Source organism: Anopheles ziemanni, chromosome 3 (genome assembly GCF_943734765.1).
Source record: "Anopheles ziemanni chromosome 3, idAnoZiCoDA_A2_x.2, whole genome shotgun sequence".
Classification (NCBI taxonomy): Eukaryota; Metazoa; Arthropoda; class Insecta; order Diptera; family Culicidae; genus Anopheles; species Anopheles ziemanni.
The window spans coordinates 67,107,971-67,131,161 of record NC_080706.1 but is presented as its reverse complement, the minus strand read 5'-3'; the positions used below and the strand labels follow the sequence as shown (position 1 = coordinate 67,131,161).

The window sequence follows — 23,191 nt, the reverse complement described above, 5'->3', positions numbered from 1 at the left end:
AATTAAATAAATCTAAAACACAACAGTAAAACTGTACGCTCACCTTCAACACCACTAGACACTCAACCGGTAAAGGCAATTTTTTCAATCCGATCCTTTCTGTTCTGACCGACGGACGCTATCACATGAGAACGGGGTGATTTTATGTGAAAATCGACTGTAGATCAACCATCGCCAAGGTTCGCTAGAACACTGCCACCTACCAGCGAACCGGTCGATCAAATATACTTCCACCGGTTTCGAAGTACTAAACGTAAGTTTTTTTTGTTGAACCAAGAACCAAACAAGACGCTAGACGCACGACACACAGCCGCTAGAAGAAGAAATCTGGTCAACGACCCAAAAAAAACACAGCCACCCCTCAATTAGCTAACCTTGCACCACTTGGTGTAAGCACGTGTACATTGACGACAGCGGCGATCGTAAGGATCGATGAATATTTTCCTTGTTGATTACCGTCGGGCGTAAAAGGCAAAAAGAAGTCGTTTGTGGAACGGTTTGAACCAATCAAAGGGCAATCGAAGTCATGCTTTTGGTGTCGCTAGTTTAAAGTGAGGATAGGCGGAAATGATTGATAATTCGTGGGTGATTTAGCAAGTCATAGGCTCGACTGTGCCGTAATGATTGCGTTTCCTGTTCGTATGGATGACGATCGTACGAAACGTACGATCAACAAAGCAGCCTGAATGTATGCATTAAGCATAGCATCAGTATTAAACATCGCGTGGTGAAATAATTCGCGTGAAATCTTCAGATCAAACGACGGGCGATGTTTTTTGCCGGAAATTGCCACAAAACGTGGAATAATAGCACGTGTTCATATTTTTACAAATTTAATATTTTTATGCCATGCTGCCATTAGAAAGGCTTACCAATAGTATTTCAATATAAAATGTTAGAAACTCGATAAACTATGGTGATTAACACATGTTGAAAAAGTCTGATCAGAGATTATGAGTTCTACCTCTTCATTTTTATTTGTTCTACAGTTCTATTTGTTTCTTAGTTTTTATGAAGACAATAAAACAGTTTTATGTTTTTTACAAATATTATAGTTATTTATTCAATACTTGTTTGTTTTATCAACACTAAACCGCCTCGTTTTCAAGTAGTAAGAATAGCTCAATCAGTGTAGTTTGTTACGACGTTTGGTTAGCTTCTCTTGAAAATCTTATTATGAGTTCTGCTTCTTCGTTATCATCTATATTACAATTCTATTTGTTTCTTAGTTTTTAAGAAGAGAGTTAAAATAAAACTCTGAATTGTTTTTTTTATTCAATATTTGTTTATTTTTTCAACACTAAACGGTCTCGTAAATTTTGCTTTTTTAAATATTAAGAGTAGCTCAATAAACCTCAAATCCTCACAGTTTTACGGATTGATCATTATTTCTAGAGCTATTTGCAATTTGTACTCAATAAATACAATATTTATTAAAAACAAAACTATTCACAAGGAAGATGGTTATAAAATGTAGAAACTAGAAAAATTAAAAACATATAACAGTTTAGTTGAGTTTTAAGCCGATCGGATCATATTCATGGAAACTAAATTAAAATCATCACGAACTATTCATAACCAAGCACTTAACCTCGTCAATATTTATCCGAATCTATATCAATCATCAACCATTTCACTTGCCTCTCGAAAACGACCCTGCCAAAAAGATAGCAGAACACTGCACAACACAATGCTGCGGTATATATTCGCTCGCGTAATCGCTCTCCTTGCATTTCCATCAGCTTTTGTAGCCAAAATTTAGCAACATGCTTCGTGGATCATCGAGCATACCTTTCCTTTCGCCAAAAGGAAAAGCAAATCGATCCTCTCATGAAAACCCACCAGCACAACATTGATTGAGCTGAAGCACCCCAATTGGTTTTCAATCTCAATGCCCATTTAACTCGATTTTTTGGTGTGGCATCGGTGTATTGTATAATCAATCAATAGGAACAGGCACGATCTGTCGTATGCCAGGGGATGACAGTACAACTTACGTCTGTGCGTGTGCGTGTGTCGAGAGGACAGGATAACACAAACCGTATGCATAGGAGGTCGGCTAGTTAGTGTTCGGTGACAAACAATACTAATCCTAATACCCTACACCATGGTAACCTTTTCGAGCTGTTGCTGCCGTACGGTGTCCATTTCAGTCCACCACGTGCCCATCGTCGTCATCGCTCCAAAGCGAGCGTGTGAGTTAACGATTTTACCCCCTCACCGTTTCCAGTTCCGGAGCGAGGCGGTGGAGCTGTAAAAAAAAGTATGAAGAAGAAAAAAAACCGCTAACAGAAGTAGTACGTAAGTAAAGGATTGAATGCGATGAAAAATGGTTCCACCTTTCTCCCGGCTAGGCAAACAATTGGTTTTGTGCCATCAGCAACAATCATCGTCGGCCCTATCATCATGACCCGGCGATGCTGGACAGATGGGAAGCCACCGGTATGCTCTCGCACGGTGACGGGATCAGCGCGGCGCGAATTTTTCGATCCAAACCACAGCTGAGAGCATGGATGAAAAATCACCCTCACGCCTAGTGGTCACCCAATGAAAGGCCTAACCCCTAGAAGGATTAGATAAAGGTTAACCAAACGACACCGTACGATTCAGTGTACTTTGTTTTGTTTGTATCGTTCGATCCTGGATAAACTTATGTCGAACTTTCACTGCCGTTAGGAGGAAGAGAGTTTTGAGCTGTATAATAAGACAGTATGGAACGTTTTCCCTTTATTCTTATTGGCTACAGAGCCGTATGAAAAAGAATGTCGATGTTACTAAAGCATGTAAAGTATTTTCGAAATAAAAATACACAAAAATACAATACAAATTGTTCAATATGTGTAACAAAATAACTTACTTACTTACTTATGTGGCGCTACAACCGCTGAGCGGTCTTGGCCTGACGAAGCTCCATCCGAAAACAAAATAACTAAACATCCATAAATTTAAAATTTGTATTTATGGAATTAAAACAATACTTATTTGTAAGTAATTGAATTAAAATTCATTGTAAATAATATGGCACTCTAATCGGATAAACAAAACACTAGAAATGTATTTTCTAAAAAAAAACAACTTGAAACAATTTACAAATACCAAATCTTATTATTATATGATAACTTAATAACACTTACTGTTTGGATCATTTTTCATGTCCATTAAGTTAAATAACTAGAAACGTTTTGAATTTAAAGAAATAATATTGACTACTATTTGATTGGTTTCTATCTCAATTAATAGTTTTAACGTTATTGTTTATGTTGTCTAACGTTTATGTTATGTAATGTTATCTAAGCGTTTTAAATGTAAAACATTGATAATTACTACTATTCAATTTTTTTTATCTCATTGCATAGCTTTTACATCGAAACGTTCTTTTCATATACTCTTTCATTTTGCCAGTTATATCAAATCAGTCAAATATCATATTTTCCAATGGAAATTTGCTAAAAGTGTAACATCGATATATACCCGTGGAAAGTTATCTCATGTTGCCAATAAAATTATCCCACACAGCAGGAAATCCATCACCATTCGCGTGTCGTTTCATTCATAAAAGCACACCGTGACGCGGCAAGTGTTAACCCCTTCCAAACCCTGCGGTGTTCCCGTTTTTTTTTTTTTTTTTGCTACCTGGGAAGGGCTGGAACGAATCCACTTTACCTTTCCATTTCCTCCGTGGAATTGTCACTCAATTGTACCATTTGCAACCATTACCAGCAGACCCCATTCATGGCCTCTTTCGGGTTTCTTTCAGCCTTCAAGTTTTTTTTCTTTCATCCCCTTTTTTAATATCCTCCGAGCAAGACTTGATGGATATGACTTAATGATGCACTAATTCCCATTGTTGCCGGCTCAACTGCTCGACTTTTGGAGCAGCCACGAACGGTTGGCATTACGCAATGCACATGATCATCCCAAGGGTTGCAGTCTGCAAGGGGCAATGTACCCGAAAGTAATTTCGTTACACGGAATCACTATTTAAATTGAGTTAGTTTACAACGAAGACGCTTTGCTGTTGGTACATGGATGAAAATCTTCACGAAAACTATACTGAACTCGGGTGAAAGGTACCTTACGACGATGGTGACCTCACTGAACTAAATTTGATCACCAATTTGGAGAGCATTAGCCTCCGAGCCTACTGGCACCTCTATAAATCACATTTGAAATATTTCACTCGATGCATTCGCATTGCGTAACGACAATTCCACGCCCTTAGGGTCCCTTCCTAATTGGTTTTCTCAAATCGACTGAGTGTGTGATATGCAGCCACCATACGCACGTATCCATTTATTAGATTATGATGGATTGCAGTAGCACGTGAAGGTAGTATAGACGATTGAATTAAAAGGGTTAAGCATTTCTTTCAATCTCAAAACCATTCGATTAGTCATGCAAATGAGCCCTAGATCAATATCATCTAAAAACTGCGGGGCGCATGGCGATATAACAATCAGAAAGCCATTTAAGCTGGTAGCATAATCTTGTTCAAATAAAGAGGCTTTATGGTTAATGGTTGTTAATATGTGGATGATGTTGATTTCATTTTTCCACTATTGGTTTTGTTTTTTGTTATTTTGTATTGTTTTTTCTGTTGTGTGCCCATTTATTTCGTAGCTTGCTGACGAGATGAGGTTTGAAACTTATAGACATAAACTTATATCTATCCCATATTTTGTTGAATGATCTTTAATCTTTAGCATTATACGTTGTATAAAATGTTTATTATGAATTTGTATAAGTTGATGAGTGAAGGACAAAAATGTACGACATATAAACCATGTTTTTGTTATTTTAAAAAGTAGATTAGGTACTCAATGTTTATTTTTTGTCGTGAAAACAACTCATTATCTTTCATCCTTTTGAAGGCTTTAAAACTCGTATTCCAAATATTTAAAAAAAAACTTATTCTTCATCTGCTTATCGATCGACTGTTTAGATGACATAGAATGTAATTTATACTTTTTCATAACTTTTTGTTTTTTTTCATCAAATATTTTCCCTTACGCAATATTGTTCAATCCTTTTTCATAAATTCCAATTGAGACGGCACCTGCCGTTTTAATTTCACTTATTCACATGTATGACCTGCAAGGTAGCGTTTTTCGCGATTGTGTAACCACAGCCACCGTTTTATTGCCATGCAAGTGCGAACAATGAGCAATTTTTCCGGCTGCGGATGGAACGGCGATAACAAAAAATCCGCACACCGGTGAAAATGAAAAGATTTAACCCACTCAACCCGAAAAAAGCAAAAAAAAGCACTAAGTAAATTTACTTCCCCGTCTGTAAGTGGCCCGGTGTGACAAAAATTAACCGCATCACCGGCAAGCAGCTTTGTACGGCCCTAATGGTCCCCAAACCCAACGAACCGACCGGTTGCTATAAGTAGGTAACACACCGAGAAGCAAACCGTACGTCTCAAGACTTCATGCACCCATAAGAAGACCGTCTTAATGAGAGCCTAAATGGAGAAGGCGTGAAGTGGTGCGGCACGAACTGCACGGGACGCGGAGGGGCACGGGGCAGAAGGAAAGCCTGCGCGAGACCGGCCGGCGAAAAATCCTCACCCACCCAATTTCCTGCACTGCCTCCCCCTCTTGAAGGTACGATCGCGAAAGAAAAGCAAAAATCGAAATGAATTCGCGAGATTGAAAAATGTGTGACTTTCAATGGCGTTCGCCTTTTGTGTTTTTCGCATGTGGCTTTTCACCTGTGGCGGTGGGAAGAAAAAGGTGCGCACACCAAAATCTGCCGAAAGTCCGGAACGAAATGCACAATTATGCAATTATGCTGCGGCAAGAAACAACAGGAGAGTGTGCACGAAAATTCGTTCCTTCGGGGCTGCATCTTGCCGAGATTCCATCAACTCCGTCCGATGTGCTTGATATTAACTCTCATTTTTATTTTTTGGCCCTCACTTTCAATCCGAACTTGATGTATTATCGTTGCCCGATCGGTGTGCGTTACTCCGCCACATTGCGAGGTTGCCGAAGGTTTCCGCCGGACAGCGATTTCCGCCGGCCCTAGTGCCCAACTTCGGGTTCCGTTCCGTTCGGAGTCAGTGTCAAGCACGTTGGTTGCATCATGAAATAAGGCGAGGAGGAAAAAACTACATGACCATTTTTTCCTCGATGTTTCCGCTAAGATGCTCTGCACTGGATTGCATTTCAGTCATCGGTTCGCGCTACACCATTAACCTGCCGTATTTTAGTGGATTACATAAAGTGAACTGCAAGGACTTTCTTTGTTGTCTTCTTCGATCGGCCTTCAGAGTTGGTCCACTGGACGCACAAACCGTTGGCGAAATTTTGGCCCATTGCCATTTTAAGTCCAGTTGTGAATAGTAAACCCGTATGCAATAAGCTGGTAGTAAAAACTTTGAAAAGACATTGCAAAAATTCATTTCAAAAGACTTAAAGGTATAACTGAACTATAAAAACGTTGTTTTTGTGTCTTTATAGTTAGTATTTTTGACGAGTTTTGAAAAAAAATTGTCTGAACGTTCACAAACTAGATAATTTATTCACACCTCTTTGAAATACGGGAAATAGTAGATTATAACATGGTTGAACAAAAATGGGGTTTAAAATAAGCGACAGCAAAACACATCACTTTACAAAAGCTAAACCATAGCAAGCCTTTAAAAACAAATCCGGTAAAATAAAAACCAAGTGATGACAATGTAATTAACAAATTTAAAAAACAAATAACTAAAATGCTCGTAAACCATACCTGAATGGTACAAAAGAAAACCGAATAGTCTTTCAGAAAGGAAAAGAAGATTGTTTATTTGGAGCCCAAATTACACCAATTTGAATCGCCACAACGGCTAACCGAAAATTGCACAATTTCGGCGACACTCGCCTCGCTTCCTGCCTCTCTTTCCGACGCCTGCGTTCGATAATCGATGAAGTGTGCGGGAAGCGAAAATGAAAGTACCAAATCGAGTGCCGTACCATCGTAACACAAACATGTGCATTTTATTGCGTCTTTAATCATACGGCAAAATGCGAATCATTTCTTTTTCATTTGTCTTATTCTTTCTTTTTCTCTCTCTCTATCTCTAGGTCTTTCATCTTCAAGGGATCTTCGTCATGCTTTCATGGGGCAACGCCAGATCCTGGTGGCTAAATCTCAGCGGAGCCCATACACACTGTTTACATGACCGCGGCAAACGGTGGCTACTTCAAACGCGCGCGCAAATGTCATCGAAAATTGAAGAAAAAACTATCGGGATTCCCCTCACGCTACGCTACGTACGTGAGGATTTGTTTGGTTCATTTAAATATTGTTCAAGAGAGTGCTCTTATTGCTTTTGTTTTGTAAAATTCACCTGTCTTGATCGTTGATGGACAGTAGACGTCAAAAGTATCCCATTTCGATAAACCTGTTTTCTGCCAGGCGAATTTTTCAGCTGACCAACAAGTGAAGAACAACTAGTTGGACTGCTTTCATAATTTTCACCCCCTTTTCCTGTCCCTTGCATAACGAAGTATTAACTCCCTTTTTGATCGATCAGGTACTTTGTTGTATTACAAAATTTCTAGCGTTAGGACCCTCTTGGGTTTGCGTCCAGTAATCTTGACGCGGTAAAGCCAATCCATCCTAAACCAGATCCTAAACCCTGCAACCAAACCTGCTCAGTAAATGGGAGATTAGGTTAGAGAAAGGACGTCCCGGAGGTGAAAGAATTGTCAGTACAACAAAATGGGTTGGTTCGAAGGTTTGGCCTGTGCTCTTTCGGAACCCTGGCCAAACTTGATCCACCTTTAGCAACCCTTGGTAGCCGTGTACTCCGAAACGTGTCGCTACAAATAGCTAAAGATCCCTTCACTTTATCATCGTCAACTTCATCTTCCCGGGAGTCAGCCAGTGGGCCAGCGAGCCATTTCATCTTTCTCCGGCGGGGGGTTTTTCCTTCCTTTTTTTTCTCTTCGCACGAATGTGCCCCAACCACGCCAAGGTGTTATGCAATAGATTTTTCTTAGGCTGCAAAATAAAGTGAAGTAATCGAATGAAAAAAAAAACCTTCACCACAACAAACGGAACGATCAACCGCAAAGCACATATATAATTTCGGGATATATTTTTTTTTACCCCGTCGTCTTCCAACGCTCAAAAATTGTATCACACATTTGTTTTACTATGACAGCATCGCGATCCGTGGCATTGGGTGGGTATGCCTATGATACAATCTTCGCCAGTAGTCGTCCAGTTTGGGAACAACCTGTTGATTTCCGCCGGTCCGGAAAACAATAGCAACACACTCAAGGGGGGACAAACCATTGCATCCACACGCGTCGCGTGCCCCAGCGCACACTTTTGGAACCGAAAGTCCACTGAACATCGACAACTCGATAAACCGTGCCGTCAATTTCCGCCATCATCACGAAGATCTTGTGCGCCACCGGCGTTGTTGGACGCGAGTCCGAAATGTGTGTTCCGAAAATGAATAGTGAAGGTTTTGAAACCCTTGTTAGCTGCCTCACCGAGATCCACTCTCCCTTTCTCCTCGTCTCTCCATTTTTCTACCATCGACCGCAAGTGATCCAGTAAGGTTGATTGATGTATGATTCCCCGTGACATTGTGGAAGATCACTGTGTGGGCAAGACATGTCCGGCGAAGGGTTGAATCAAGACGACGATTAGCTTTCGGGGTGGTTTTTTGGAATGTCCGATCGGATAATGCAACGGTATGATGTCTAGCCCGTCTCACCGTCAGGAGTTGGTTACATAATTGCCTCACCGCAGGAAGCATTCTTATTACAACATAGATGAGCGAAGATTTTGTCATTTTAATTTTTATCATGTTATGAAGCTGCATTTTATTTTAAAACAGTTTTGCTTCATTCCTAAAACAACCTAATTTGTGCACAATTTGTTGCATTTCTATTACCGGATAATATACATGTGGATGCATTTTTTATATCTGCATTTAAAAGTTATTCTCTATTCTAGATGTTCGAACACATTTTGTTCACATATCTCATACTTATACATTTTTTTGTTATTTTACTCTTTTTTTAAGTGGTCTTAATACGTGTTCCTCCAAACGTTGTCTTCCGAAGATGTTATTCATGCAAATTAAGATGATAAAACTAATTTAAAAAATGTCAAGATCATTTCTAGCTTTAACTGTGTGATTGTCTTATACCTGCCTCACTTGTCTTGTCATCTGTCACGTTTGTTTTATCATCTGGTACGTTTGTGCTATCATCTACTTATTTATTTTATTTTTTTTAACATATCCTGTTTAATACATGAATATTTTCCCCTTCAAACATCAAAAGTAACACAAAAGGACGTATAAAATACATTCAAAACGTATGATTGCCGTCTTGGTTATGTAATATTTTGAATTTTTGCAAACTCTCATAGTATTGTACTTCTTTATAGAATTTACGGAAAATGGATTTAAAAATGAAATTTATGTTTTTACTAAAATTGTATTTTCATCTTCAAAAAATTCTTCTAATACCGTTTGTTACTGTAGCTTCAATATTGTCTTCTTATGCATGAATTGATCTACTTTTTTGCAAATAAATGAGTACACTCATTAGCTTGTTCGTTACCAAGGTCCCACATTAAGTAATGACAAACTACTAAAACGATACAAGCAAATCTTTTTGCCAATTAAAATCATCCCAATGTTCACGATGCCGCTCGAAACACAAACGCTTTCGGACAGTTTATCGCACGAAAGGTCATTCGGGGCAAACAAAAACGAAAACTCCCGTTGTTCTACGGCAAAATGCAAAATATCATCCTACGACATCCCACCGGCTCGTTCGCCTTGGTAAAACGTAACAACATAAATTCGGACAAGCACGCGCGATGACATGTCGTACCATTGGAGGTACCACAATTGCTTTCCAATTGTCGGTAAAATGACGCGAGGGGAAAAAAATAAAAGATCGCCAGTAAATGTCAATTACGCATCTCATATCAATGCGATCGGACCGTAAATAACTCGACCAACTAGTGTAAAACATTCGCATCTGGTCCGAAAATGACAGCAAAGCCATTCGTGCCGGTTAACGGCGCAGGCAAATGTCGTACCGCTCACCCGCCACTCGGCGGAATAGTTCATCTTTCATCAATCTCATCCACGCTGCATCTCCTTGCGCGTTACGCAATGCGTGAAGGATTACTCGGCGACCGACTGGGAGTGGGAAATAAACCACCGCAGAAGGGAAGCTCGAATGGAAAGATTTCCACGCACCCAAGGGAGATATCGGGCAGCGCGGTTATGATGTCTGTTACGACCCGCTTGATCGTCCAAAAATAAAACGAATTTTCCATACACTTGCCGAATGCCGTTCCCAAGGACCCGAAAACTCCAGCTGGTTTTGTAGCGACACGTCGAAAAGGCCGAAAAGGGCGAAAAGCGCCTTCCCCCAGGAGTCGAAGTGAAAGACCTGTTGTTAAGGTACACGGATTATGCTGCTGATTGTGCTACCTTTCCAACGGGCGGCTGAAGCTTCTGCAGATTCCAACCTTCCGGAAAGGGTCCCAGGGGGGAACTCGCGGATCGATTCATTTGCCCTCCTTTGCCGTTCATGACGCTACCTTCAGGTCCGGTGCCTGCAAAGAGAAGGCGAGATAAACCACCCAACACCCCATGGCTCAAGATCATGCAAGACGGGTCGCGCTTTTTTCTTGTCGTCTTCCTCTCCATCGAAATGGAGAAACAGAAAACAGAGCGACCGGAGAAGAGGAAAAAAAGCTCTGCTTGCCGGCGTTTGTATAAAAGAGATTGTCCGCAGCCAGCAAACCATCAGTGATCGCAGTGCAGTGTTCCCGTGCAGACTCGCAGCAGCCGGCACACGTTGGGTCCATCGAGTTTTCGCCGCATTTTCCGATTTAAACCCATCGTCACACACGCACGCAAGCCGAACTCGGTGTTGCCTAAAAGAAAGCCAACAAAGAGAAGCGGAAAAATGAACCGATTCGGTGCGGTAAGTGTTGCGGGTCGGATAGTGAACCCTGAACCGAAGTTTGGAGACGGCAAGGATGTGAAGAAAAGTGCACAAACCTGAACGGAACAGACAGTTTAAGAAAATTCGGCAGTTTTGGTTTTTTGTTTTCCGGCAGTGAAGATTCGCAAACAAAACTTGCAAACACGAAACCAACCGGAACCGGTAAAACCCGTCGCCCGGAAGCTCCGCGCCCCGAACGGGACCTGATCAAAGACACACGAAAAAAAATCCTGCTCGCCCTTACAAAAACATTTCAAAGTGAAAGTGATCAACAACTCTGATCGAACGCGGTAACAAACTGCTCGTGCGGGGTAACAAAATCGGCTCGATCGGTATGACGCAAGCGAAGGTTGCGATCGTGGTTGGTTTTTTGTTCCGATTTCGGTTTCCGAACGCTTTTCCCGTCCAACTTCACCCGGTGACAAAGAAGACACACTTGCAATGCTCTTCTAATGTGCGCAACATCAAGCGGTGTGTCATTGGTACCGAGGTCGAGGGGGATGAAAAGAGTCACTCAAGGTTGTTTTGGACGGTTTATCCCCCGTCGTACGGGATGTAATTAGGAAGCAAAGAAAGTGACGACGACGCGCGGCATTAAAATGGACAGAAAATAAGGCTCGAGCCATAAAACGAACCGCGCGGATGATATCAGCCGGAACGACTGAACCGGAACTAGCTGTGAGAGAGTTCAAATGAAGGGATTTGTTTGTTGTTTCGTACGGTGTAGAGAAGCAGAAACATGATTTGGAAAAAAAAACATTAAATTATTCAGTACACTTTTTTGTCCATGGCAGAAAAAGGATGATAAGTTATTTCCATTGAATCATTCATTGATTTCAGTTTTGAAAGTTATCAATCTTTATGGATTTTTTAGTTGCTTATAAAAATATACTCAATAAGTTTCATATTTTTTCTCATTGGTTTCTGATACTTCAAGCTGTAAAGCAGTGTTATTCTTAGCTTTCTAATCAACTACTTAATCTTTTGAAAAATTATTTCCATTGAATCATTCATTTGTAACATTTTTTTAAATTTATCAATCCTTATGAATTTGCTTTACTAATTATAGAAAGACACTCAATAATTTTCATGTTTTTTCTCGTTGGTTTCTGACTCTTCAAGATATAAAATAGTATTATTCTTAGCCTTCTAATTGGTTACTTAATTTTTCAAAGTATATTCTTTTTAATATAAACTTAAACAAGAATTTGATAGAAGTAAAGCTGTTACGATTTTTATTATTCGTAAAACAGTTTATGTTCTTTAACTATGGAATTCTATCGTAAATTATCGATGGTCTGAAAGACGCTATCTCAAGGTTTTCTCATTGTTTATGTGTTATATCTTGAGACGTAAAAGTCGCGGTAAAATATAAAAATTGTACAGGCTAAAAAAAACACTTAACTCATGAAGTCGATCGATAGATAAAGATAGTACCGTCCCTCGCGGAAAGGAAAGGTTCCCAAAATAACCTTTCATAATAGCACTAATTGCACGTTAACGGAACGACTCGCACCTCCTAGGCTCTACTTATCAGCTCGCATAGACGTAATCCAGCATCACTGTGGTGCAATTGCAACTTTCTTCTTGCGCCCACCAACACTCACACACTCGACACCTGGTGCAACAATGTTGCACCACGTACATTGCATCATTTCGGACCTCTCCCAACCTAACGTCTTACGGAACCAACCGGTCATCATTGGATTGCCGGCAATGCTCCACACTCCAGTCGCACTTTCGATTTCCTCTCCGGAAAGTTGGCGTTTTCCTCTGGCATGCAAAATCGGACCACCGCTTATGTCACAACGATTTGGTCGTCCGTTCCGAAACGCCCGATTGTTCATTAATCCTGGGGAGCACAATTTCTTCCCTTACCTTTCACTGGCTGCCGCAAAACACAGCAAACCGGAATTTGGTTCGGCTGAAGTTCGTTAAACATTACTTTTCGATAGCTCATGCGGCCGGTACGGAATGTTGATGGTGATGAAGATGAAGATGAAGATGATGATGATGATGCGTGCATCAAACTTAACCTTATTGCACGATATTGTACTCGTGTAGCCAACCGTGAAGGGCCACTCTGGCACCGAGGAACGGTGGTTAATCTTGATTAAAAGTAAGTGCGCTCCCTCTCATCTGCACCGAAAAAACACGACACCGTAACCGGGTGGACGCCTTTTCTACCTTTTTTTAAGCTGCAGCTAAAACCGGCCTATACCCGGGGTTCGGAACATTACACCGCAGGAGAAAGGAGTTTGAGTCTTCCTCGGGTTCACCTTCTTCCGATTTCCCGACCATGGGAGGCGAAACGATCCCGGGATTGCGCAACCTCCTCGATGGCCCCGGGGCAGCTTGAGTCCCAGCGCCAGATATGAGTGGTCCCAGGAATGGGCTGGATAATCGTTCCGGCCGGGGGTTCGCGTGGGTTTGTAGTTGGTCCAAACCGGTCCAAAACAGGGCGCCATTTCACTTTCCATAAACGCGAAATCCAAAGTACCGCGTGAAATGGGTGAATTGTCAGATGTGGGCATGGCCTATACCATCGAACACGTAAGATCAGCTATCACCCGCCGGGTACATTCTCTTCAGAAATGCAAATAACATTTGTCCCATGTGTCGGAAGTGTGCCTTTATTGGAATGAAAGTACATAAACAACGTGATTTCGGTTTCTTTTGACACGACGAAAAACATAAATGTCATAGTGCACTTCAATTACCGCACTGGAGCCAGCAAGTGTTGAGTCAGACGTGCTGGGACGTGATAATTTCTACCAGTTTTGAAGAGATGTCAAGAGATAAGGCAGCCTTAAATAATCAGTCAGCTCGAAGGGTGGCAACAAACATCAGGCATCAAGATACTTCAAGTAGAGAGACTCTTATGCCCGTTGAATAAATTTCAATACTTGAAAGTACACTGCACAATGCAGCAGTAACCATTCAAAGTCGGATATTTAGATTGTGTTATCGTTTTCTGACAACCGATTTGAACTGTCAAAAGCCTACTGAATACTAAACTGGCACTTGTAAATTCAAATTATCCACAGCAACGTGAAATTTGTTATTCATCGCTTTAGAAGTGTCTATTTAAGGTGCAAGTAGTATTAGCGGTTCCTGGGGTAATACACACTCCTTAAGGAAAGCTATTGAGTTTTAAATTACTTTTACTAGTGATTATGTGATCCTGGTGAACTGCAGCTAATCAACAGAATCTCTGATTCTAATCAACTGTGTATTTTTGTACTATTTATTCCTTAGCAGATTGGCAAGCAAAACTACATAAGAATATATCCGAGGAACCGGTGGTGTTCTTGTTTTGCTTTTATTTCACGTTTCTGTTGATCTAGAGCTACCAAACTCACAGAGCATTTGATCAATTTCACTCAATTACCGAAGAAGTTGGATAAGGTGCCTTTTGCCTCAGGGGTGCAGATTACCACAGCCATCCCTTCCACATATACTATATGTACGCGTCTCTTGTGATGAGCGTCACTCTTTCTCTTAGACGGTCTGTAATAGAATCTTAACAAGTTTAATTACGATATCATAGAACTCGCTTTATTTGTAAGACTATGAGAGCCTAAAGTTCTCCTAAAACATAAAGTCTTCATGTTTTAGCCAAAATTTAATTTGTTGAGAAAATTTGACCTAATCCATTTTTCTCCTTATTTTTATAGATCTTCCTGCTGGTCTCAGCGACCGCGTCCTTCGTAACCTGCGAGCCGCCGGTCTTGAGCGGAGGTTACTCTTACTCCGGCGGAGGCGGCGGTCACGGTCACGGCCATAGCACCGGAGGCGGATATGACGATGGTGGTTACGTCGCTGTCAGCCCAGGTCATCAGACATCCGAGGGTCTGCACGTCGACCACAGCCTGCTGCACAAGGTGAAGGAAGCGCTGCTGGAGCACGAGAACTCTGGATCGCATGGCGGCGGCGGTGGCTACGCTGGCCACGGTTCCCTCTCCTCTTCGTATGGTGCACCTTCGAGCTCGTACGGACCACCGTCGCCCGTGTACGGCGTCCCATCCTACTCCTCCGGCCATGGATACGGCAAGGCGACCGGCATCGAACTCGGACACGTGCAGCAAGGAATCCAGGTCGCCGAGTACTACAAGGCGTCGCACGGTCCTTCCTACTCGTCGTACTCCGCTCCGTCCTACTCATCGCACGGATCCTCCTCGTCCTACTCGGCACCATCGTACTCGTCTCACTCGTCGTTCACTCCATCTCACGGCTACTCCTCGGGTGGCTCATCCTACTCATCGTACTCTGCTCCATCCGTTTCATCTCACTACTCTGCTCCATCTGTCTCCTCTCACTACTCTGCTCCCTCTGTCTCTTCTCACTACTCTGCGCCGTCCTCCTCATACGGTGCACCGTCCGTCTCTTCGCACTACTCAGCACCGTCCTCCTCGTACGGTGTACCTTCCGTCTCCTCGCACTACTCAGCACCGTCCTCCTCGTACGGTGCTCCTTCCGTCTCCTCCCACTACTCGGCACCATCCTCCTCCTACGGAGCCCCATCTCTATCGTCGCACGGCTCTTCCTACTCATCTCACGGCTCGGGTGGTTCCTACTCATCGTCTCACTCGTCCGGACCATCGTTCGTAGCCATTCCGTCGTCCTCGTACGGCGTTCCCTCGTTCGGCTCGTCCTCGCATTCGCACCGACCGTCGCACGGACTGAGCCTACACTCCCTCACCTCCTACCGCGCGCCATCCTCCTCGTACGGACCACCGCGTCCCGTCTATGGTCCGCCGCACCATCACTAAGCTTTCATCCTCACCAGCTTCATCACCAGCACCACCGCTCATTATCTTAAAATCGTCCCCTCTTCAGGGGGGGACGATGTCATCTAAGTCAGTTCCATCGCCCATCGTTGAGTGGAAGTAGAATAAGTTGCACACATTCTCTCATTTACTCAATATTGTTTTCTTAATGTTTTGCAACTATATTTGTTGATTATTTGTACAGACAAAAATGTACGATAAAAATGTAATAATAAAAAATGTTTTATAAAAAAATATCGTCACAGTTCCTTTTTTATTCCTAGCTATTATAGTAGGTCTGTATGTACGGGTTGTGGGGCGTTGGGCACTTAAAGTCCTCGAACAGTTCCCTCAGTACGGTCGTCTTGTGGCGCGTCGGTTCCAGCATGTTGTTCCACAGCCCGTTCGCCGATACGGCGTGTCCCTTCTGGCTGAGGTGCACGCAGTCGATGGCCATCACCGACAGGTCGGGCTTGCCGTCCCGCCGGTAGAAAATGCTCGCATCCCGGTAGAACGGCTGGTAGACGACCGTGAAGTCGTCGCTGTGAAACTCCGGCCGATGACTGACGCGCTCCATTATCTGCACGAACCGGCGTTCCAGCGACCGGTAGAGGTTCCGGTTTGCCGAGTACTTGGGCCCGTACAGACAGGAGCACTCGATGGGCCGCACGAATTGGCACGTTAGCGGCGCCTGCACCTTATCGATCGAAAACGACAGATTGATCAGCGGAGATGGAACCAGATTCACTAACGTTCTGGAAAAGCAGAAAAAAAGTTGGAGTGGAAACGAATAAAGAATCTCCCAGCCATCGTTTGTGATTTTGGTTTCCTCACCTTGACATCGTCTTCTTGAGGTAGTGCAAGGTTGTCAAGAGATACTTTTCCTGGTCCCGGTTAATCCACTCGGTGGCGTTCGTTTGGTAGCAAACGTCCGAACAGAAGTCGTTCCCGCCAATCATGATTGTTAGCAGTTTCCAGTGTTTATGCCAATTTACACTACAATTCGAAAGATGGAAGCGATAGTTTATGATGATTTGAGAAGTAGATTAAACGAGTAAAATGTTCCAAAATATCGTTAATAATACGTAAAAGAAATAAACTGCAAGGAGTGGTTAGGTTAAAATACATTTTTAAACTAAACTATTGCACATATTGTAATCATATGAAGAATAAAAATTTGCAGCTTCAGTTTTACTATTTGTATCCTACAAATTAAATACTATTTTCCTGATTCAGAATAAAAATTGAACTCCAATTTACTAAATTGATGTTTCAGATTGTAAGAATTTTTTGTTCACTCCAACACCTTATTTTTTAGATAAAAAGTTAGTTTTGTTGCAGCGATTATCCATATAAGGGTTTTTAACACTTTCAAGTACTTATATTAACATTTTCTTAAACTCAACATCAGCTATTTTAAATTTAAAAATGTTGATTCCCAAATCCAACAAACCGTCTCTTTTCCATCAACAAAATCATCAGAAAACAACATCAACAATATTTGGTGTAGCACTGATTTTAATTCATTGCTCGTTTTGAAGATGTATTCAATAAACTTTCATGCTTGTTCCAAAGTAATACAGATAAGAAAAAGGAAGTAATATTCATACCGTGGGTCCGACTTCATCCTCTCCACCAACGACGCCGCGTTGTATGGCATATCGCTAGTAGTTGCTATAATTTCCGCCACATTGAACTGTGAGGGAAGGTGCACATTGTAGGAGTCTGCAAAAGAGTATCTGAAAATATTCAAAAATAAATTTGTTGAAGAGCTCGAATGAATCAGTTCACTCCATCCGTCCATGTGGATAGTTGTCCTACCCGAAAAGTCGTGGATTAAACTCTTTCAGAATATTCGGCAGCGTTAGATGCGTCCTCCAGGTGCCCTGCCCTCCGATGCACCACGAAAGTCCCCGGTTGTCGATCAGCAGTTCCCAGAACACGCGCGAATTCGCTCCGGTTGCGCTGGTCAGCGAGTCGCCCAAGGCGGCGACCACATCGAAGTCTCCCGGCCGGAGCTGATGGACGCTGGTCGGCGGTTTCGCACTCCGATAGCCCCGGACATCGCATGGGAATGGCACATTAGGAGGTACCCGCGCCTGCAGTGACACCCCCTCGTCACGCATCCCCGTCGGTCCCAGCAGCCGGTTGTACACCTCGCGAATTCCGCGATACATCATACGGACCGGTTCCGACGCATCTAGTCGGCTGGTTACGATGTGGTTCTCGTACTCCTGCGTCCCGGTGATATTCTTCAGAATATTGCCCCGTTCGCGACTGATCCGGTTGTAAACCGGAGGTCCCAAAAGCATTCCATCGGCCGGCCGATGCAGAGGGACAGCGGATAATGTACACAATATAAGCAAAAGCGTCGACTTGTAGGGATGCATGTTTTTTTCCGGACCGATTCCAGTCACCAACGAATCGATTTGTTCAGCAGTTTTGATCCGTTCTTCCTCTTGCTAAAGCTGTCGAGAAAAGGGGAAAGTTAAATTGAAATATTCAAATTCCTTCAATTGATTCCACGTGAAACTCCCCCGCAGTCACGCAATTCTGCAAGGACGATCGAAATCAATAGGAGGCAGCATATCCGTTCTCGGTAAATGGATTACGTACTGTGTCGATGAAATCGGAAAAAAGTGTACGAAGTAACGAAAAAAATACCTCTCCCAAATTAAAGCCCGAACTACATAACGGCATCGAACACGTGGAAACGAAAAACCTCACCTTCGACAAACCCTCCCGCATTTCATGAAACCAAACACAAACGCAACGAAAGCCCGGGTGAAATATTTAGCACAGAAATTTGGAAAACGTTTCGAACGTGCGCCGCATTTTGGGGGAGGGTTTGACGAAATTTGTCGACGTTCACCCAGGGTCTGCCGATGCAGTTGCACTCGAGCAGACCCGCCGGTGCATCCAGCCCACGTTTTGGCCGTAAAATGCGCGCCCGGCTCCAACCCACGATCACGTGCGGCACCATTGGTTAAGTGGATTTGGTTTGCTGCACAACCAGATCGAACGGACGTGAATGCAATTGATAGTTTTGTATATTCACGCTGATTTCACGATACAGAAGCCACCGATTGGCTCTGCCAGCGTTGCTCCACTCCATTCGGTGATGAGCTCCAGAAAAATCAATTGAATCATACAAAATTATTCAGATTCCAGAAAACACCGTTTTCATTTCTTGCCTTATCGTCCAGCCATGTAAGATGATTGCGTTTTTATCAAACTTCCACATTTTTCACTAATAATTGTTTGGATTGGAAAGCGCTGTTTCAAGAAGAACCAATTCAAAGCGTGTATGAAACTCCTTGAGTTAATGCATATTAAAGTTGTTCTTACTCATGAATATGAATTGGCCCTTATTTAAAATCCATAAACATTTTTAGTTTTATTATGTTCTTCTCTATTCATTTAATGTTCATATTGGTTTTTTTCGCTGTATTAGCAATTTTTATTAATGTTACTGGCTTTTGATTTTTAATTTCAAGAAAAATGTATTCAAAAATCAACACAAATATGCAAGATGAACAATATTTTTACCATTTAAAACTTCAGGAGCAATGCTATGAAATTGTTTTCTAATGTAAAAAAAAGAAAATTAAACATTTTATAAATAAATAGTACCAAACAGCACTCGAAAACGATTTCAAATCATTTCGTTCAAGTGGGACAAAACAAAAAGATGTAATTAAATCTTCTAAACCTATCATTTGCAAACGGACCCAGCCAGCAAGACAAATAATTGATTTGTTTTCGTTCAAAAACAAACCAAAATAAATTAAAACGCACTTCAGTGTTAATTTTAAATTAATTGAAGCGAATGAAATAATTCACACCGACGCGCACGTGTGGTTTAGAGGCAAACAAGAATTCCAGCAGACCAGCGCGCACTTTTATCGATCACTTTCTATCGTTAGCTATTTAGAGAATCGCTTTCCCCGCCGGACCGCATACTTTTACATTTTCCACGTTGAACTTTTCCTCGTTTCACGTACCCGCGATTCCCGGTGCCCTCTAGTGGCAACAGCGCTGGGTAAACAACATCTCACATTTAATTTAATTAATACCACAAAAACGGTGCGCTTAGGCACCCACACGTGGTTGTCGAGAGGACAAACACACAACCCCGTTCGGTGCTAGAAGGAAACGAAATAATTAACGCAGTCACCATTAATCAAAGTACACGCATACATACACCCACACACACACGCGAACATAAAACGAATTCGATCGTTGGTCCTTTTTATCACGGACAAGTGCAGGATAAAGGTTGGCGCAGGTGAACCGAACCGGGGCCACTGCAACAACGGAATCGATTGGCTGCATTATGCTGAAGTTGTGATATTTACTTTCGCCTGTTAATGAATTCCACACACTGGTACCGCCGCTGGCCGATGCCACTCGGTCGGCCCGAACTGCGGACAGCCGAACAGAATAAATAGCCATTTTGCGTTCAACCAGGCCGCATGAAGTTTCACCTTCCGGAAAGTGCAGGTCCTATTTGCAAATTCTTGTTCCCGGGAGGTTGGTGATTCGTTTCGTGTTTTCCACCCGCACCAACCTACGTTAGCAGGGTAACGCGATAGTGTTCCGACCACAAATGAGCCCCAACAGACCGATGCACTATTTGTAACGTGGAAGGATACGCACGCACTCACCAAAACGGGACACCGAGTCACGAAAGCCAGGAATGAAGTAAAACACACGGGACCCCCAGCTGTAGCTCCCTTGGGTAAGGTTGAAACACCAGGTGGAGCACCAGTCGGCCAGGAATGTGCACGATCGACTGACTGGCCAAGCCCTATCGTAATACAGCTAAATACTTTATAACATTACTCACGTCGGGTCTCTTCTTTGGCATCGGTCGCTAAAAACTCTTTCACCCACTACTACTGAAACTCCCACACAGGGTTTTAAATGCTGGGAGAGGGGGAACGACCAGGACCCACCTTATTTGGTTTGGCGTGATTTAGTAACCACCGACGATATCGAAACCCGATAGCGAAAATTGAACTCGAACGCAGGTGTACGCAGATTGTAACGAATGGTATAAACTTCGCCTCATCGGCCTCCGTCCGTCCAGCACATGAGGCTGGCCATCAGGAGTTACCCATTATCCTTCGCATTACAATGTCACCGACGACATTGCACTTGAAAACCGTCATAAATGAGCGTTATCAAGAGTCCCCCGAAATAGGATACATGCCTATATCGCCGACGCCCTCTAGTGGCGCTCCGGCAAAGCTGCTCCTGATGTGTCTCCCGATGGCGCACTTCATTGTCAGCGTGTCGATAAATCGTTCACTCGCTTTTCGTCTCCCCCTATCCTCCTATCTTCTCGACGTATCCTGACGCTACCTGAGTGTCAAGTGTACTGAAGCCATTTCCCCGCCCCGACGAAAACAATCGATTGTTCGGTTTCCGATCACCTCGTCGCGGCCCGAATCGCTTTGCGGTCACCCGCAGTCGCACGTACCACCGCTAACTTACAGAGAGTGGCCATTTTACGGTCAATCTGCCACCGCCGCTCCGCTACCGCAACCCGTTCACCACCAATTGCGATTATGCAATCCACAGTATGTTGGTATGTGTGTGCGGTGTCCATCGGACAAACAAATCACCTGGCCGCATCATAACGCCAACGAATTAAGCATTAATTATTGTATCATGACCGCCGCCACGGGGTTTTACCATCGAGCGCGTTCCACCGGCAGACGGTTGGCTTCGGTTAATTTGAATAGAGCGCGTGCCGGACCTGTGTGTGTGTCACCGTACGCATCTTCACACCATTCCGGCGATCCTGGCTGTTGACAAAATGGCGAGGTAACGGCAAAGCGGGCTGTGTGAGGTGAATAAAATATCTTAATTATGTATGTTCAGGTGGTTGGCTGCGAATTCCCCGCCGGGAGCGGGAGGCATGCGGGTGGAAAAATGCAAACACACGTTCCACCATAAATCACAATCGGGCTTCCCTGGCGTTTGTCAATTGGCAATCGTTTAAATATTTAATCAATTCGACGCTAATGCAGCCAAACTTTTTGCTCTTGCTCTTTTGAATTTAAAGCGTACGTGAATGTTGAGTAAAGCAGCCCTACGATCCAGCCTATTTCCTATCAGAAAACTCTTTCCTATCCTTAGAGAATAAAACAATCTCACTGAAAAAAACCAACTAAAGAGCAAACCGACGAATAAACATTCTTACACTTTCGTTAGAAAAACTATTTATATATTATTTCAAAGAGAGATAAAATGTGTCAAACAAATAAAGAACCCTAAAATAAATGACATTGTTCCCTGGATTCGATCACACCAAATAAAGGTAAACCCTTTAGCCGTTATCACCTAGAAGCACTTGCGGTGGACAACGGTCGGTCCGGCTTCGTCGTATTCCTGCTTGGAGATCCACATCGACTGGAAGGTGGACAGGGAGGCGAGAATGGATCCACCGATCCAGACGGAGTACTTGCGCTCTGGGGGAGCGATGATCTTGATCTTGATGGTCGACGGGGCAAGGGCAGTGATTTCTTTCTGCATACGATCGGCAATACCTACGAACGAGAGGCCATATGTTAGACATAAATCAAAGGTAATTTTGGAACATCTTGAATGACACATACCTGGATACATGGTGGTGCCACCGGACAGGACGGTGTTGGCGTACAGGTCCTTGCGGATATCGACATCGCAGCGCATGATCGCGCTGTAGACGGTCTCATGGACACCAGCAGTTTCCATACCCAAGAACGAGGGCTGGAAGAGAGCCTCCGGGCAGCGGAAACGCTCGTTGCCGATGGTGATGACCTGACCATCAGGGAGCTCGTACGACTTTTCCAGCGAAGAGGACGTAGCAGCAGTTCCCATTTCCTGGTCAAAGTCCAGAGCGACGTAGCACAGCTTCTCCTTGATGTCACGGACGATTTCACGCTCGGCCGTGGTAGTGAAGGCATAACCACGCTCGGTCAGGATCTTCATCAGGTAGTCGGTAAGATCGCGACCAGCCATATCGAGACGGAGGATGGCATGGGGCAGAGCGTAACCTTCAAAGATTGGAACGGTGTGGGAAACACCGTCTCCCGAATCCGACACAATACCGGTGGTACGACCGGAGGCGTACAACGACAACACGGCCTGGATGGCGACGTACACAGCTGGGGAGTTGAAGGTCTCGAACATGATCTGCGCCATACGTTCGCGGTTAGCCTTCGGGTTCAGAGGGGCCTCTGTCAGCAGGACTGGGTGCTCCTCCGGGGCAACGCGCAGCTCATTGTAGAAGGTGTGATGCCAGATCTTCTCCATATCATCCCAGTTGGTGATGATACCGTGCTCGATCGGATACTTCAGGGTGAGGATACCACGCTTGGACTGGGCCTCATCACCGACGTACGAGTCCTTCTGTCCCATGCCCACCATCACTCCCTGGTGGCGCGG

At 43.4% G+C, this 23,191-nt stretch overlaps 3 protein-coding genes across 3 annotated transcripts in view; 1 reads left to right on the top strand and 2 right to left on the bottom strand.

The window, feature by feature from the left end:
- Window positions 1-10,946: 10,946 nt before the first annotated feature.
- Window positions 10,947-15,757, top strand: LOC131288017 (pro-resilin-like). Its single transcript, XM_058317114.1, has 2 exons — window positions 10,947-10,964; window positions 14,663-15,757. Exons 1-2 carry the CDS (start codon window positions 10,947-10,949, stop codon window positions 15,755-15,757), a joined length of 1,113 nt encoding a protein of 370 aa, XP_058173097.1.
- Window positions 15,758-16,034: 277 nt separating this feature from the next.
- LOC131285308 (phospholipase B1, membrane-associated-like) lies at window positions 16,035-18,144 on the bottom strand. The gene is made up of 4 exons (XM_058314163.1): window positions 17,576-18,144; window positions 17,365-17,493; window positions 16,589-16,750; window positions 16,035-16,509 (listed from the first exon to the last, which is right to left on the bottom strand). The coding sequence occupies exons 1-4, from the start codon at window positions 18,142-18,144 to the stop codon at window positions 16,035-16,037; spliced, it is 1,335 nt and encodes a 444-aa protein (XP_058170146.1).
- A 3,961-nt stretch (window positions 18,145-22,105) lies between these two features.
- The window catches only part of LOC131287053 (actin, muscle-type A2-like), a 1,203-nt gene continuing 117 nt past the window's right edge, over window positions 22,106-23,191 (bottom strand). Inside the window, exons 1-2 of the mRNA XM_058316069.1 lie at window positions 22,381-23,191; window positions 22,106-22,311 (exon numbers count right to left, since the gene is read on the bottom strand). The exon at window positions 22,381-23,191 is cut by the window's right edge and continues 117 nt beyond it. Of these exons, the coding sequence (XP_058172052.1) occupies window positions 22,106-22,311; window positions 22,381-23,191 (1,017 nt within the window). The remainder of the gene's footprint in view (window positions 22,312-22,380) is intronic.